Below are 16,168 nucleotides of genomic sequence, written 5' to 3'. Positions count from 1 at the left end.
GTGAGGGGGGGGTACCGGAGGACGTGTCTCTATCCTTCAGAGGATATATAAAGGCTGTCGGCAGGGTTCGGCATCCCTTCGTGGGCTGGGTCGCAGCGGAGCGCCTGAAGGGAGAAGCCTTTGTTTGCGTGGGTGAGCGTTCCAGGGGTGAACCGCCGGCTGTGGAGAAACGGAAGTGCTGAGTGGAGCGTTTCCCTGAGAGCAGGGACCCCCCCTCGGCAGGAGAGACAGGGTTGAAGCAGATGGCCTTCTCGCGTGAAGGCGGCTCGGGAGAGGAGCTGAGAACACAGAGCAGGCGCTGGGACGCTGGCGTGGAGTGTCATGGTGTGTTTGAGACCGGGTGTCTTCGTGGTTTGTATGGCTCTTATTGAGGGATTCCCATTAGTATATCAGTGTTTGAGTGATACGTGTTTTCACCTTGTTCTGACAAGCGTTTGTCATGCTGCGCGACTCAGGGAACATTTTTAGATGTATTCAGAATTCTCATGCAACAATTGAGGTTTTACTTTGTGGGAGGACGTGTTGAAAGATTAGTCATTTAGCAGATACAAGAAGTGCTTCTAGCAAACAGTTCAAACGCTGACAGGAAAAAAAATCCAGTGAAATAACTACTGTTACCGTTGGTTGTCAGGTGCTTTAAGCTTAGAAACAGCTTGTGTTTTGCAAGCACTGACACTTGGACTTATGGTAGGACGCAAGAACTATACTTGCATCTATGATATTTTTATGGAGAGCCAAGGAGTTAGTTCCTTGTATTTTCTGGGTTTTTGGAAGTCATGATATTAAATGTGTGAACAGCAGCTGCTTAATGTGGATTTGCTAGCCTTCGCAATTGCATGTATCTCTGAACGTATCGCGTGCATTTTCAAACCATAGCAGATTCTTGTAAATAGCGCTTCCAGAAGAAGCATCCCTAATAAGACTTTAATTGCCATCACTTTTTTTCTTTTTTTATTTTTTAATTTAGATTACGTAGACAAGCCTTTGGAAAAACCTTTAAAACTGGTACTTAAAGTTGGAGGCAGTGAAGTGACTGAACTTTCTGGGTCAGGGCATGATTCTAGTTACTATGATGACAGATCAGATCATGAGCGAGAACGACATAAAGAGAAGAAGAAAAAAAAGAAAAAAAAGTCTGAGAAAGAAAAGGAAAAGCATCTTGATGATGAAGAAAGAAGAAAGAGAAAGGTAAGCTGTTACTTTTAGAATTTATACATACCTGAATTCAGACATGCACACTTATCAGATGTAAAATCTGGTTCAGTGTACAGAAACACTTTTCTTTCTTTCTTTTTTTTTTTTAATTGGTATTGTAGGAAGGTCATTGTTTGGAAACTTCTTCAATCAAAATCAAATCAAAAAATGTTCACACTTCAGAACGGTAGAAAACCCCTGTACGGGACTTAGTGCATTTCTTCCATTTAGAAGAGTGATACCTAAGTGATGACTTGTTGAATAATGTAAAAGCTTGTTTCTTTTAACTGCTTTTTCTCCTATCCATTTGTTTTGTCTCTAGATAGAAATATTTCTGTTCTTAAATCTGATGTTTCATATTTCACCCAGGTCAGAAACATGCTTTGCTACCCTTTGAAGAGGGTATTTTTGTTCTTTCAAATAAATCCAGAATGAACTTCTGTCCCTAATACATTACAAGATATTGGACATGGAAACTTATATGTTTACTCAAAACAGGTTTTTAAAATGTGCTCTGTTGAGTACTGTAATACAGTAGTCGTAGCATCTCTTGTTTAGAATAACCTGCATTTGTGGCTTTGTGGTTTTGTTAGTAGAAATTGTGATCACCTTAGTTATGCCTAAGGACACGACTCATGTTGAGGAGTGAGGTTGAAATTGGCAAGAAGGCACTGACACTACAGTTTTGTTTTAATAATACTGATTTTGTGTACTAATCGTACTTCGACCTCTCTGCTTTCTAAGTTCTATGCTGTCATTTTATTCTCATCTGACAGTTTTTCTGTACTCCTTTGTGTGTGTTTATGGCTAAAGTGTTATTTCAAATCGATTTGTTGGGCTCGGTTTACTTGAAGGTGGTGTATTTTGTAGGATTGTTCAGAAGCTCTTGAACACAGCACAGAGAGAGGAAAACTTTATTTGTAGAGATGTTTTCAAGTGTTTCAGTTACGTATAGGTCTGGGAGTTGAAATGTACCAAAAGAACCACGTTTAATGCAAGGGTATTGTGCTTTTTCTTGGGTGTGTGTTTCTGGTGTGTGTGTTTTTGTTGTTGTTTGTTTGTTTGTTTGTTTTGTTTCTCCAGAATTTCATTACTGTTGCATACAAAAGAAACTAATGGGTAGATCAGTAATAAAACTGTAGTCTAAACAAGGTTAATCAAAGTATGCTTTTCTGTGCAAACGTGAGTAGTTACTGTAAGAATGACTCGAGCATATCTTTGCTTTGAAGCTCAGGAAGAGATCAGTAATTGCCACCCCTGTCAGAGCATTTCTTGTGGCACTTTTATACTGTTACTGAATTATTGCGTATTTTATTGATTCCTGTTTAATGCATCAAGCAACAAAACACACACAGATGAAAGCAGATCTACAGACTGTTCTTTACTGAATCAGAAATTAGCTTTGTTTACTTTCTGATGTGGGTATTAACATGTAATTTCACATGTAAATAGCTTCAGAGTTTAACATTCTTTTTAGGAACTGATGAGAGAACAGTAGTGCATTAAATACAAAGAGGAAAAAGGTAAATAGTATTACATAATCAGAAATAAAAATTGACAAGTGGCAGTTGAAGTGACGCTATTGTTTAAACAGTATTATTACATGTTACAGGTCAGATATACCTTGAACATTCCAAATGGAAAATTACTGTCTTTACCTTTTTGTGTGTAGAATAGCACATTCCAAGTATGTTCTAAGACCTGTTTTCTTCCTTCTGTACTAGGAAGAGAAAAAGAGGAAAAGGGAGAAAGAGCAGTGTGACACTGAAGGAGAAACTGATGACTTTGATCCTGGAAAAAAAGTGGAGGTTGAACCTCCTCCAGATCGTCCTGTCAGAGCATGCAGAAATCAGCAAGGTGAGCAGTGTGAAAACTTAAATCATCTTGAGTGCTTTTTAAAACACTGACAACAAAGTAATCAAGCTTTTGCCAAGGTACCAGAATGTAAAATTTCCATGAGAATTTTCTGAACTTTAGAGACTTAGCAGAAACTTCTGAATGCTGAAAACACTGTCTGAAAAATCAATATTCCTCTTGTTGCTGCTGCATTTTAGTAGGTATGTTTTCATAGATGGAACATGCTGAAGACATCTGGTTCAGGCTCCTGTTACTAGGTAGAATAAAGTGTCATTGTGCCTGGTGTTCCACAATTCCTCCTCCTTAGCATTTCCTTGGCATTTACAGAGCAATGGTCATAACGTCTGAAATTAAGCTTTGCTCAGTTCAAGAGAAAAATCTTGTAGACTGTTTAGCTGTTGCTATAGTCTTCTTTTATAATCTGTGTGGAGTTTTAAACATCAGAGTATATTAATATAGTATGTAAGTATATAAATATTTAAGTAATTTAAGTTTTGAGTATTACTTTTTTCATCAAAAGTATGGCAGATAAGTTGTGATAGGATGTCTCTAAGGACCATAGTCCCTACTCCATTACCAGTTTTATTTAAGTCTCATCACTAGCCAACATTTGTATCAGTTGTGTATGGTAATCTCTGCATGTTTAATCCCTTCAGGTTTTCAACACTTTTCAGTGGAAGCTTTTTCTTACACAGAATGTTCAGATATATCATGATCTTAGTACCCATCTGCCTTGAATTGGAACTTAGTAGTAAATGTTGTGTCTAGGAATGTATTGTCTTATTTTCAAAACACTGCCCGTTAACAGGTCAAGCCATTTGTTGAGGAATTTTTAATTATAGCTACTACAATTATGACTACTTATAATGACTTCTAATATTAAATTAGGAATTTGTCCGTCAACTGTAAAGGTGCCCTGATAGGGGTTACTGACACTTTCTGATCAAAGCTTTATGTCTCTGGAGAGTCTTGAGTCCTGAAAAGCTGTCAGGCTAGAAACTGCCACCTATATTAACTAGGGTTCTATTTTCATCTGCTTGGAAACAGACAGATGTGAAAGCATATAAATTGTCTTAGCTGTTTTGGTTAAAAAGGGAAATGTTTCTCCATTTTCGTGATGAAGAGTTGGAGCTGTAATTCTAGTTTTCAGGATGCTGCTTTAATTTTTCAAACTTCACATGAGAGCCAGTCTCTCTTAAGTATATACATGGACCAGGTAGCTAACATTTGTAGAGTTTATTGTTTAATCTGTACGTTAGGCAATACCTTAATCTATACCTATCTTTCCGGGAAGTCTGCATCTGTGTGTCACTCCTCTTTTTGACTGAAAAGATTAGACTGAATCTCAGATGTGCTAATTGCATTGGTGTTATGGCAAAGGAACTATTAAAATTGCACTGGTGAAATATCAGAATGTGGATTTCCCAAGTGCACTACTTGAGCAGCAAAGGTTCTTTTTTCTTTTCTGTAAAAATAGATAACACCTTATGTTCACTTTATTAGTTTTAAGAAATTTTACTAATAGACTTAGCATTGCATCTAATTTAATATCTACTTAGTTTTTAATTTATTATGTTTAAAACTGATTAAGTAATAAAGATGAATAAATCATTACTGTATGCTTATAAATAGATTCTGACGTGCTTCTGCTGTCATTGAAATCCATGTCTCATTTATCTCTAAACCAGTACAAGTTGCACTTGTAGTTACAATTTTGTCTGTTTTTTGTTTTTTTGTTTTTAATTATTGTATTCTCCGTTTCATTGCACTTATCCATGTTTCCATCTCAAACTGCAGCTGAAAATGAGAGCACACCAATCCAGCAATTACTAGAACACTTCCTTCGCCAGCTTCAAAGGTATTAAGCATATTGTATCTCTAGTTATATTGACGGTGCCTAGCACATACATGTTACTTTAAAACTTATCCTGGTTTTCTGTTAGCAAATAATGCCTAAATGACTGTAGTAGCTGTAATATGTTTGGTAACTTGCAACTGTGTCAGACTTGTTAATTTTTAAAGATTAGTTGCTGAATATTGTTACCAACAATGCCTGGGGTTAAGCATGGTATGTTTTGGGTGTAGGGTATGTTGCAACTGAAGATTTAGTAAATATTGAAAACTGAATTTAGGAAATTAAAAAAAAAAAAAAAACAGTTATGAATTGTAATAGCCTAAAGATTGAACTGTTCTTGAGAAGTTGTGTTTTATTCTACGTCCTTTGACAGATGCCAAAGCAAATATATACCTGCTTGCTTGATAATCTTCTGATTTGGAGAAGCTTTTTATTTTATTGTTTGTATGTTTTTTTTCTTATGTTAACCCTGTAGCTCATATTTTTGAAAAGAAAATTACAGAAATCTTTGATTTTTCTGTTTTTATTACATAGCAAGAAGCTGAATTTAGAACTACTGTAAAATAGTAAACACTGCAGTTATTTTTAGAGGATCTTATGAACAAGAAGATTGAATGAGGTGAAGCCTCTTCACTGAATGAAGCCAAAAGACCCATTTGGAGTGTAACTAGAGATAGAGAAAGCATACAAGAAATAATTACATAATTCAAGAACTAGCTGAATCTCTTTCAGAAAGTCTACGCATGCATAATCAAAATTTTCTCCTGCATCAGGGAACTTTTCAAGTATTTTTCTGTTTTGGGAGAGTGTTTTCAGTTGTTTTTAAAAAGACTGCCCGTTTATGCCGTTAATGTAGTATAGAAACAATGGCCATTTTGTTTGCTTATATAAATCTAAAAGTTTGTGTGTTTTTGTTTTGTTTTGTGTTTTTTTTTTTTACTTTTAGGAAAGATCCTCATGGGTTTTTTGCTTTTCCAGTCACGGATGCCATTGCTCCTGGATATTCCATGATAATAAAGCACCCCATGGATTTTGGTACTATGAAGGAAAAAATTGCAGCAAATGAATACAAATCAGTCACTGAATTCAAGGTGAATTGATAGAGATTTAGTTATTTCAGAACACCTCAGTAAGAAATCAAAGATTAACTTTAGAGGCCTTTCTTAAATTATTTTAGCATTCATATGTTCAGAACTCAGTATATTCTTTGTATTAGAATGGGTTTGTTGGTTTATTTATCACTGTGGAAGTTCTCTATTTCCCAGTTTCCTATTCTACCACAGTCTACTGCAAATTACCATGGAAACCAAGTACATACTCTGAAGTTACATAGAATTCATGCTTCTAGATGTAAATATGAGTAAGAATATTACAAAGGATTAAGTTGTTTTAAGGAACCTGTAGCTGCTCTTTTTTTTTTTTTTTTTTAAATCTAGACTGGGTTAGATTGATTAAATGGTAATTTAAATGTCTGCAAGAAAACTGGAGTTACTGAAGCATTTTGTGTGAGATACAATAGCAGCTGTGTATTTCCATATAGTTTTCCATATAACTTCATTTGGAATGGTGTTTTGGCAGAACTTATGTGGCAAAGTTATTGGCAACTTGTCTTAGCTATTTTGGGTATTGGCATTGCTGTAATACTTTATTGAATGCATTGTTGTTTTACAGACAGTACAGTTTGATTTTTTTTTTCATGATGTCAGCTCTTGGAAGGAAAGGAGTTTTATTTAACCAGTTCATAAAATTCCATCAGCTGCCTTCAGTGTTATTTTCTAGGGTGGTATTGATGTAACAGTAGCCTTGGCTGCGAGCATTGGCTTGTTTTTCTTTTTTTTTTTTTTCCTTAGAAAAATCCAGCAAGGTGAGTAAAACATGGCTTAGATTTCCTATAAGTGATTTGACAAATAGTAGTTCTTTTACATTTTGTCCGTTTGATATGTATTTATTAGGAGTTGTGTATAAACTTGTTTATACACACAGAAAAACAATTCCAGACAAATCTGAGCATTCTGAATAAGGGAAAAGAGAAAAAGGGCTCAAACCTTTACAATTCAGTCTTCCATTTTGGCTTTCCATGAGTGTTCTGCTTTTGCTGCTGGAATGTTATTGTGGTTAATGTTTTTGACAGAGCTGCCTTGATGAAATGGTAACTGCCAGTCATTTAACAAAGGAGTTTGAAATTTTAACAGCTTTTTGTTTTGCATTCTACAGGCAGATTTTAAACTTATGTGTGATAATGCAATGACGTACAACAGACCAGATACTGTTTACTACAAGCTAGCCAAGAAGATATTGCATACAGGCTTTAAGATGATGAGCAAAGTAAGAGACCTATTAAAAACAAAGCAGAAATACTTTGTTTCGGGGTTGTTGGTTTTTCGGTCATTCTAAAAAAAAGGAACATAGTTAATAACAGTCTTGTTATTTCATCCATCTGCCATTAATTATAGCAGTACCTATTTATGCTGCTATATTTAGAGGCTTGATGGCATTGGTATTATAAACACACCTTTATTTATCAGCCTCATCTGCATCACTGAAGTCTGTAGGAGCTTACTCCACAGGCGTCAGTGGAAGTACCTAAAATCTAAGTGCCTAAAATCCAACTATAAAACATTGCTTCTGGGTTCAACTTTGAAAATAAGATACTATTTAAGTTTTATTTCTGCCTTTCTTTTTTAAGGATGGGTGGGTGTATGGGAGGTTTCAGGTATTTCACAGATCTGCATGTGCAAACCCACACATTTTTTTTATTCAAATGCAGATTTTAGTCTGTAATAATTGAATTATTTTTGTGAGCTCCTTTTTGTGTGTGCATGCGTGTGAACATGTTTGTGTTGCAGGTCTGTTACGGTAAGAATTGTGTAAAATAGGCAGCTGTCTTTGCACATGCATGGGTTTTTGTTTGTTTTTCTCTGGATAGTTGGTCTGCAGAAATTCTGATGCCATGCTACCATGACCAAATCATGTTGCATCACCATTGGAAATGAGGCATTAAGAACAAAATAAGGCCATGGCCATTCCCATCCCATCCCATTATCATAGCATCTTGGCTGTGAGGGAAAGGTTAAGTCCCTGCTGCTCTGTCCTTTCTGATTCTAGGAACGGCTGTTAGCTTTGAAGCGCAGCATGTCGTTTATGCAGGACATGGATTTTTCTCAGCAGGCAGCTCTTTTGGGTGATGAAGACACATCAGTTGAGGAACCTGTCCCTGAAGTTGTTCCTGTACAAGTAGAGACTACCAAGAAATCTAAAAAGCAAAATAAAGAAGTTATTAGGTAAAGGTTTTAACGGGCATGCTTACTGGTCTGTTGCAGTTTTTGTAATATCAGACAGCAGCAAAGAATTGAGAATAGACTCCTTGTGTCCTTTTTCCTTGTGGTCCGTAGGATAAATGAGCAATTTAATTTATTTATTATTTCTTAGAGGTAGTTTAATAATCCAGTGTATTCCAACTTGAAACAAGCAACTCAAAGAATTACTGCATGTTCTTTTGAACACCAGCTTACAGTTAATGTGTATATATTAATATTTTATCCTTCTTTACATCTGCAGTAAATAAGTAGGGTTTTTAACATAGACACAAAATTTTCATGTTTTGTCATAACTTTGATTTTTCTACTTTGATCTTGTGGTTAATGTCAAACTTGATGGAAAATCACTGTGTTCATTTTAAAAAGAAAAAAAGGGTTGGTGTGTATTAAAATCTAAACAGTATCTTTGTGAGAGGGCAAAGTGGACCAGATCAGTAAATGATTTTTATTTAACTTTAGTTTTATCTGGCAGGATATAGGTGTACAGAAGATTATTTCTAAAGCAGATGATAACCTCTTCCCAGTGAAATGTTACTAAGCTTCTTTGTAAAATACATTGGTAGTGTAAATAGCTGTCTTCTAGCAACAGGTACCCCCTTGTCACAAAATCATGTCTTTACTGCTAAAACCTAATTTTGGACAAATTGAATAGGTTTTTATTTTCTATTTTATGAGGAGATTGTACCAGAAACCCTGATTTAGAAGGAAATTACCTTGTTTAGTGAATGTTGACTTACATAGATGTCCTAGGATAGATTGCAGAGCATTACGTCAACTGGAATTTAATTGACAAATTGTATAAAAATCAAACTGTAACAGAGCACTGCTAATTATGTATCAAATAATTTGATTATGGAGATATGTCCTGCAGTCTTCTTTCGTCTTCTTTCTTAAACATCCAGAGGAAAAAAATAGTTTCTTACTTCAAGTTGATGCTCTCACATTTTTGTTAAAAAGAAGTTCTAAACAGTCACATGTTTAGTGTAACAAGAACGTTTTTGTAATCCTATTTAATATCTGAGGGAAGAAAAGTATTTTGTGGCAATAGGAGACAGCAAATCTTTAAATCTTTAAAAATATTTTTAAACTGAGTAATTCTGGGGCTGTTCTGATGTCAGCATACAGAAACACACCTGCTGCTGTATAACAGGCAATGATCAAAGCGTATTGTGTTTAATAGATTACATACAGGAATTAATTGAATGTAGCTTTCTGTATAATGGGACCTCATACAGATGTATTTATTTATTTATTTATTGGATACCATTATTTGGTTTGTATGATACCAGAACAATAGGTTTCCTTTTCTGATTACTTCTTAAGTAAACTACCTTATAGAAGTACATTTGTACTTTGCCGCTTTTTGTGTGCTTGTCTTCAAGTAAAGAGAGCTAACAGAAAAGGAAATTGAGACTGCCAAGCAACACAGTACTGCTTTGTCTTTAAAATCAACCTTAATGTGCAATCACATGGTCAAGAATATGTGAAATAGACGACTGTGAATTGTATCCTGCTTTCCAGTTTCTTTGGGATCAGTTTTGCTATAAATTTACTTTCCTGTTCTTTTCAGTGTTTATGTAATTTTAGTACTCAGAACTATTTCTTTGCTAATTAATTTGACCTTTAAACCAATTGTATTTTGGCACCGGTGTGATAAATATTCTTTTTGATGTACAATAAGAACTTTGGGTAGTGAATCAGACATGGTAGGAGATATTTTTGCCTTCACAATTCACAGTTAAAAGCAAAGAGCTGAAATCAATGTTTTCAAAAAGCGTTAGTTTAGACCTCTGTGCTGTAGTTTAGAAAGTGACTTGATTATCTTAATATCTAAGCATTTTTTGAAAATTTTGTCCAGTGTACCTGCTGAACATTCACTTAAAATTCTTGTCCATTATGCATTCTGTAGAGTGATGGAAAGTATCTGTTTTCGAGGAGTTTGCTGCTGTATGCACCATTTCCTTAAGTTTCATTGGAACAAAAAGCTTTAACACATTTTTCTCGTGACCCTGTGATCTTTCCATTGTCTTTAATAGCAAAACTTTCTGTGTATTGGATCTGAATCTCTATACAGAAAGAAAAATCTTAGCTAAGCAAATAAAAGAAGGTAACCCGGGACAAGGAAATGGATCTTGGGTAGAGGTGCTCTGCATTCACTTACCTAGTACCTAAGGCGTTTGGCCCTTAGTTTGTAATCTCTACGTAATACCCTAAAAGATTTTGATGTACAGAGGTTTACTTATATATTTAATGAAGACTGCCATATCCTACTGGTACTTTCGCATTTCCTTTTGTAATACTGCCTTTCTCTGTTTTTATATAATAGCGAGGATATTATGTCCTGTTCCATTTGAGGTGTGCTTATTCGTTACGTTTTATTGTTCTGGTGCTGTAAAGAAGAGTGATCTACTAAAAGATAAACAGGAATGGTGTGACCGAGTATGAACACTGATCGCCAATATTAACAAACGTAGGAGTTAAAAGGAATCTCTATTTGACTGGGAGCAATGTCCTATTCTTTCTGGGAACTACACGACATAATCCTAATAATTGCAATCTGTTGGGGTTTTTTATTTATTTGTATATTTTCCCCACAGAATTGCAGATTGTCCATTCCCTCATCATGTAATTTCTTTTCTGCATCTTTCTGTTTGGAATTTGCGGTAATAGCATATTTGTCTATGTGGGAGACCAAGGTTGCATATAACATTCACCTTGTAATGATGTAAAAAATTAATCTCAATTTCTGTCTTGAAGTTCTTCCTTTATTTTCATCAAGGTACAGAAACAGTTAATAAGCTAGCTTCTGCTGAAAAACTTCAGTTTTGTAGTATGATTATAATTCTACTGAAATGCTAAAGTAGACTCTCACTGGGAAAGGAGTAGGACTAATCTGTTTAGCAAGCTCAGAATTTTAGCCCTTTGTTTTATCTTTTAATTTCTACAACTACTACTCTTTTCTTTCTTTAGTTGCATATTTGAACCCGAGGGAAATGCGTGCAGCCTGACAGACAGCACTGCTGAAGAACACGTCCTGGCACTAGTGGAACATGCAGCAGATGAGGCTCGGGATAGGATCAGTCGATATCTTCCCAACAGCAAGGTCTATTTCATGACCAACTTCACAATTCCGTGATGTGCCTAATTGCATTGTTGCATCTTGGAAAATAGGCTTTAGTGCTGCAGTGAGACTGTAGCATCTAGGAAGGGTAACGTATGCTATGTGTGGTTTGTCTATCACTTAGTTCCCACGGAAGCCCTTTTTAGGGCGTCCTAAATGGATCTCAAGTTGTATCATACTTGGAACGTCTTTAAAAATTTACCTGCAGAAAACAGTGAACATTGGTCGGTCTTTGATCTGGTTTCCTTAATTGCAACCCTTAGTATTGAAAGCGATTAAAATCACATGGCACTCTCTTAATGCTGCAACAACAGAAGGAACAAACTTTGGCTAAAGGTTTATTAAGATTCCTCCCTGATCCTAACAGAGTTAAGAAGTATTTAAGTATGAACTTACTGTTTTCAATGAGAAGTCTGGAACCTCTTTTAGTCTTGTACCTACCGGTAGTGGCTGTCAACTATCACACATTCTTGTGTGATTACAAAATACAGACATCCTTCAGTGACCAGGAGGAAATAGCAGTGGGTTGTCTGGGTGGGAATTTTGGACGGTGCTTACCACAAGCTTGATCATCTTGGACATGATGCTGATACCATTCAAAGTATTTGATTTTTTTATGCTGTTCAGGAACTAATAGGAAAAACTCAGTGATAGTACGTTTTCTTAAGCACGATCTGTTTATAGGCTATATTTTTCTTAGCTGTGTGATTTCGTTTGTTACTTCCTGCTAGGGTTTGGAGTGAATGCTGCGGGCATTCCCTACATGTCTGTGTTGAGATATATATGTTACCCTGTTTCCGTTGCATCATGTGGAGTCTTATGAACCACCATTATACTTTGGCCTGATTTCTCATTGTCACGTACAGTAGTGACCACTGCAATCAAAAAAAAAAAAAAGATTCAGGATGTTGCTAAATCCTGCGTTTTCAACCTGATCTTTTAACTACTGTTGTAGAAGAAAGATTTGCATTGAAGCATTAGTGGTAGTAATGTGTTTTCCAACTTAAATGTATTTCTTGAACCATGGCTCTTGACTGTAGTCACTTTAGGCTCAGCTGGATTAGGAAGTGAAGCCTCATAGAACAGTGGGAGAAGGTTTAGCTTCTTTGGTATATTTCTGAAGCTAGGAAGAAGAATCACTAGGATTGAAGGCTATTTGGAAACCTCTAAAGCAAGGGTGGTTCTTCTTTAAAAAACAAACAAAAAACAACCCACCACCTTTACAGCAATGTCCATCTTCTGCTACTTGCTACCATTACTGAAAATGCTTTTCATGAAGCAGTCACTTTTGAAGAGTGTAAGTCAGTGCTGTTTAAGGAAGGTATGCAGCTCTTCATATCTGGGCTGTTAATCAGCTAGACAACACACTGCAGACCCCAGTAGGCAACACTGACACATACTTGAAGTTCACCTGTTGTTAACTTTTGCCGTCTCTTGAAGGTATTCTCGTTCATACCTCTTTCCAGCATTGTTGCTTCTTTTTTCTTAAATGCCATCATTAGCTTTGGCATTGTGTATGGACAGAGTTTTCAACTTTTTAGAGGAAGCAAAAATAAAAATAAACAAAAAAAAACCTGCAGAGGTGTATTGTTAAACTTACTTGGAAATATTTAGGTAGAATATACATTTCTTTTTGTCTTTACTGAGAAGTTACAATATTTTTTGCATGATTCACGTGTAGTTTCTGACATCAGCTTATTTTGTTGCCTCAGTTGTGTCAACAAAGAGACCTGTGATCTTTACAGGTCAGTGTGTTCTATTATCTTTCAGGTAGATCTCTTTTTGTCTTCTTACCATCACGTTTGTGCTCTGATAGGTCTGTCACAGCACTACTTCCTTTTTAAGAATTTGATAGTGTGTTCACGATAGTACTTCTAATTAGAGGAAGTTGTGGTTGAGATGCATAAAGAAGTATTTCAGTCTAGACTAGAAAATTAGAAGTAAAGTAGATTGCAGATAGAAGTTAGAACACTAGTAGGAAGGATCTGAATACAGCTAAAAATGCTTTTTAAAATTTTCTGTGTAAGCAGGCATCTCCTTTGAGTTTGGGCTGTTTTGAATGATTACATCTATGTCTTTGTGGTTGTATTTACAGATCGGTTATCTGAAAAAAAGAGGAGATGGAACTTTATTATTTAGTGTAGTAAATTCATCTGATCCAGAAGCAGAAGGTAAATGGTGTAATCTTCTAAGCAAACCTTTCTATAATACTGAATGTTCTAGTAGATTTTGTAGTCTTAAATGTACATACAGATCCTGTGCAGTACAGATGACTTTTTTTGTTTTTGTTTTGTTTTGTTATTGGGTTTTGTTTTTCTTTTTAGTAAATTTGTACTCCCATAACAGTTTTCCCCAGCAGCTTATTTTGGAGGTTCTAAATAGAGATGTTTCTCTTTACCTGTCAAGTTTTCAGATGCTCTGTTTTAATGATGCCAACAGTGAGGTAAAATAATATCTCCTTATAAGCAATTACATATTGCTACAACTTTACAGAGAACTTGCATGACAGGCTTTTGCTCCAATTAGCTAGACTATTAAAATTTAATAGACAAATTATGAATGAAAGCACTGTAATGGTACACGAATGTGATATGTACAGATTCAAAAAAGATGATTCAGTATATGCATTTCTGTTCTAAATTATTGGTTTAATTTGTTTTAACTTAATTAAGTTTTGCTTATTTTTTTCTGTAGTTCCTTAATCTTTTCTATGCTTTTTGTTTGTGTTACTACCACAAATTATTTATATTATCTTACACTTTCCACTCTTTTTGGTTTTGAGCTCAAAATACAGAAGTCTTCAAAGTTTGTAATGAATGACATAGCATAGTCCTTATGCTGCCATATGTCATGTTGATTTTAGTACTCCTTTCTCTGTACATTTTGAGATTGGTATTGATTTACAGCTTACCTGTATCAGGAATGCATGAACCCTTTTGAGTAGTCACATTTCTGTTGATTTTTTGATAAGGAGATGCAAACCTGTATTTCCTTTACTGTCTGCATTTTTTTTCATTTGGGATTAAATTGTTCTGGAATGAAATTGAGCGTTTTGGCTGCCATGATGCACGTATTTCTGAAAAAATGAAATAAAATGAATGGGATTAATACCTCTGAAATCATGCTACTGAGAATTTAGGTAGTGATGGTAATTTTTGGAGAGCAAATGTTCACTGTGTACTATAAAGCACTGTACTGCTTCCTGATGTTTCTATGCTCCATAGTCTTTCTTGATTGTAGAGTTAGTAGTAGTTACACCGGATTTACAGCTAATTCTATAATCTGAATTTTTATTGTAGTTTATTTTTTTCTATTCTACTAAGGTTCTAGTGATAAATTTGCTTTCTGTTATTCAGTAACTGAGTATAATTACTGCTAGATTTCATAACATGGTCAGTGAGATTTTAAAGTAACTGAAAGTGTCCTAAATACAGATTAGTTGGCTTTGTTTTATTTATTTATTTATCATGAAAACATATTCCAAATTATTTTAGCCATTTTAATTAAGCAGTTCTCAGAACCTCAGAATTTTGCTTTTACAGTAACTACAACTTTTTAAAATAACAACAGCTAAATGTTCACCATAAGTAAGTTTTAAACACAAGGTTTAAAAAAAAATCATCATCTTCTTTTTAATCAAATTGTTAGAGGAAGAGACTCACCCAGTGGATCTGAGTTCACTGTCAAGCAAATTATTACCTGGCTTCACTACACTGGGCTTTAAAGATGAACGAAGAAACAAAGGTAAATGCCAAAGAATGTTTTGACTTTGTGATGACTTATTTGAGCAATTTCTAGATAAAAGATAATTTCAGATCATACCTGTCACACCTGAGGGAAAAGTTCACTTAGTTATTTGTATAATATATAATTATTCCATTTGCAGCAGAATGCAGTTTTAATTGTAATGACTTTTTTTGCATATTTAAACGTAACTTAGGAGATTATTGATTAATGAAAGTACCATAGAAGCTTTTTAATTAAGGTACACCATTTTCTGTGGAAGAAAACATTTTTTCCTGAGGAACAGCATTTGGAGTTGAGAAAGAAACTTTTGGCCATTTACTTTGTTGTATCATATTCTTCATTCTTCACAAGAATTTCACAAACAAGAGTGCTGATCAACTCAAATGTGCATTTTTTTTTTCCAGCACTGACGTTTCTAATAGTTCCTAACACACTGTTTTGTAGCACTGTAGTGTCACAGAAACCATGCAAGTGTTGTTTTTTAAATTTCCTGGTTAAATCTTGACTGAAGAAAATGGCTGAAGAAAAACTTCGATTTTTTTTTTTTTTCTTTCAGTGACTTTGCTCTTTTGAAGTGCAGGAACATAAAATTTGGGGTTGCTGGTATTAGGGGAAAGGGAGGGACTCAACTTATTTATTTTCTAGTGGTAATATGTACATTTGTTCATTTGGCTAAAATTATTTCTAGAGTTTCCTTTGGATATTGCAATTGATTTCTGTTGGAGGAAAAAAAGCACTGCAGTACACGTTTCTGTACGTTTCAGGAAAAAAAAATCTCCTTTTCAAGTAATCTCTTACACTTGCATTAATCATTTGTCATCTCCTATTTCTACCTGTCTAGTTACCTTTCTTACCAGTGCTAGTACAGCCCTTTCCATGCAAAACAACTCTGTTTTTCATGATTTGAAATCAGACGAAATGGAACTCCTATACACAGCATATGGTGATGAAACTGGGATACAGTGTGCCTTAAGGTAAACACTTATTAAGAGGTCTAACATTTCAGAGCGATTTTATGACTAAAAGCAATTTGGACTAAATGTCATCCGGGAGCCTCCAAATCCTCTTCCTTTTCTA

The 16,168-nt window shown here is 35.1% G+C and overlaps 1 protein-coding gene across 10 annotated transcripts in view; it reads left to right on the top strand.

Moving 5' to 3' along the window:
* BRD9 (bromodomain containing 9) overlaps positions 1-16,168 on the top strand; it is a 32,039-nt gene that overhangs the window by 226 nt on the left and 15,645 nt on the right. For 2 of the 10 annotated variants that reach the window (XR_007159852.2, XM_066992369.1), the window contains exons 1-11: positions 20-324; positions 968-1,188; positions 2,919-3,051; positions 4,849-4,909; positions 5,853-5,997; positions 7,121-7,231; positions 8,012-8,187; positions 11,194-11,326; positions 13,440-13,515; positions 14,993-15,088; positions 15,933-16,065. Coding sequence is in view for 9 of the 10 variants with exons in the window: in XM_066992369.1 (XP_066848470.1) it covers positions 243-324; positions 968-1,188; positions 2,919-3,051; positions 4,849-4,909; positions 5,853-5,997; positions 7,121-7,231; positions 8,012-8,187; positions 11,194-11,326; positions 13,440-13,515; positions 14,993-15,088; positions 15,933-16,065 (1,367 nt within the window). In the remaining variant the exon portion in view is untranslated. Of the gene's footprint in view, positions 1-17; positions 325-967; positions 1,189-2,918; positions 3,052-4,848; positions 4,910-5,852; positions 5,998-7,120; positions 7,232-8,011; positions 8,188-11,193; positions 11,327-13,439; positions 13,516-14,992; positions 15,089-15,932; positions 16,066-16,168 lie in introns of those variants that run through there. The other 8 variants (XM_048053584.2, XM_013190442.3, XM_066992371.1 and 5 more) reach the window with 8 other exon arrangements.

The sequence above is a fragment of the Anser cygnoides genome, chromosome 2 (assembly GCF_040182565.1).
Source record: "Anser cygnoides isolate HZ-2024a breed goose chromosome 2, Taihu_goose_T2T_genome, whole genome shotgun sequence".
NCBI lineage: Eukaryota > Metazoa > Chordata > Aves > Anseriformes > Anatidae > Anser > Anser cygnoides.
Note: the sequence above shows the minus strand (reverse complement) of the source record. Positions and strands in the feature narration are given on the sequence as shown.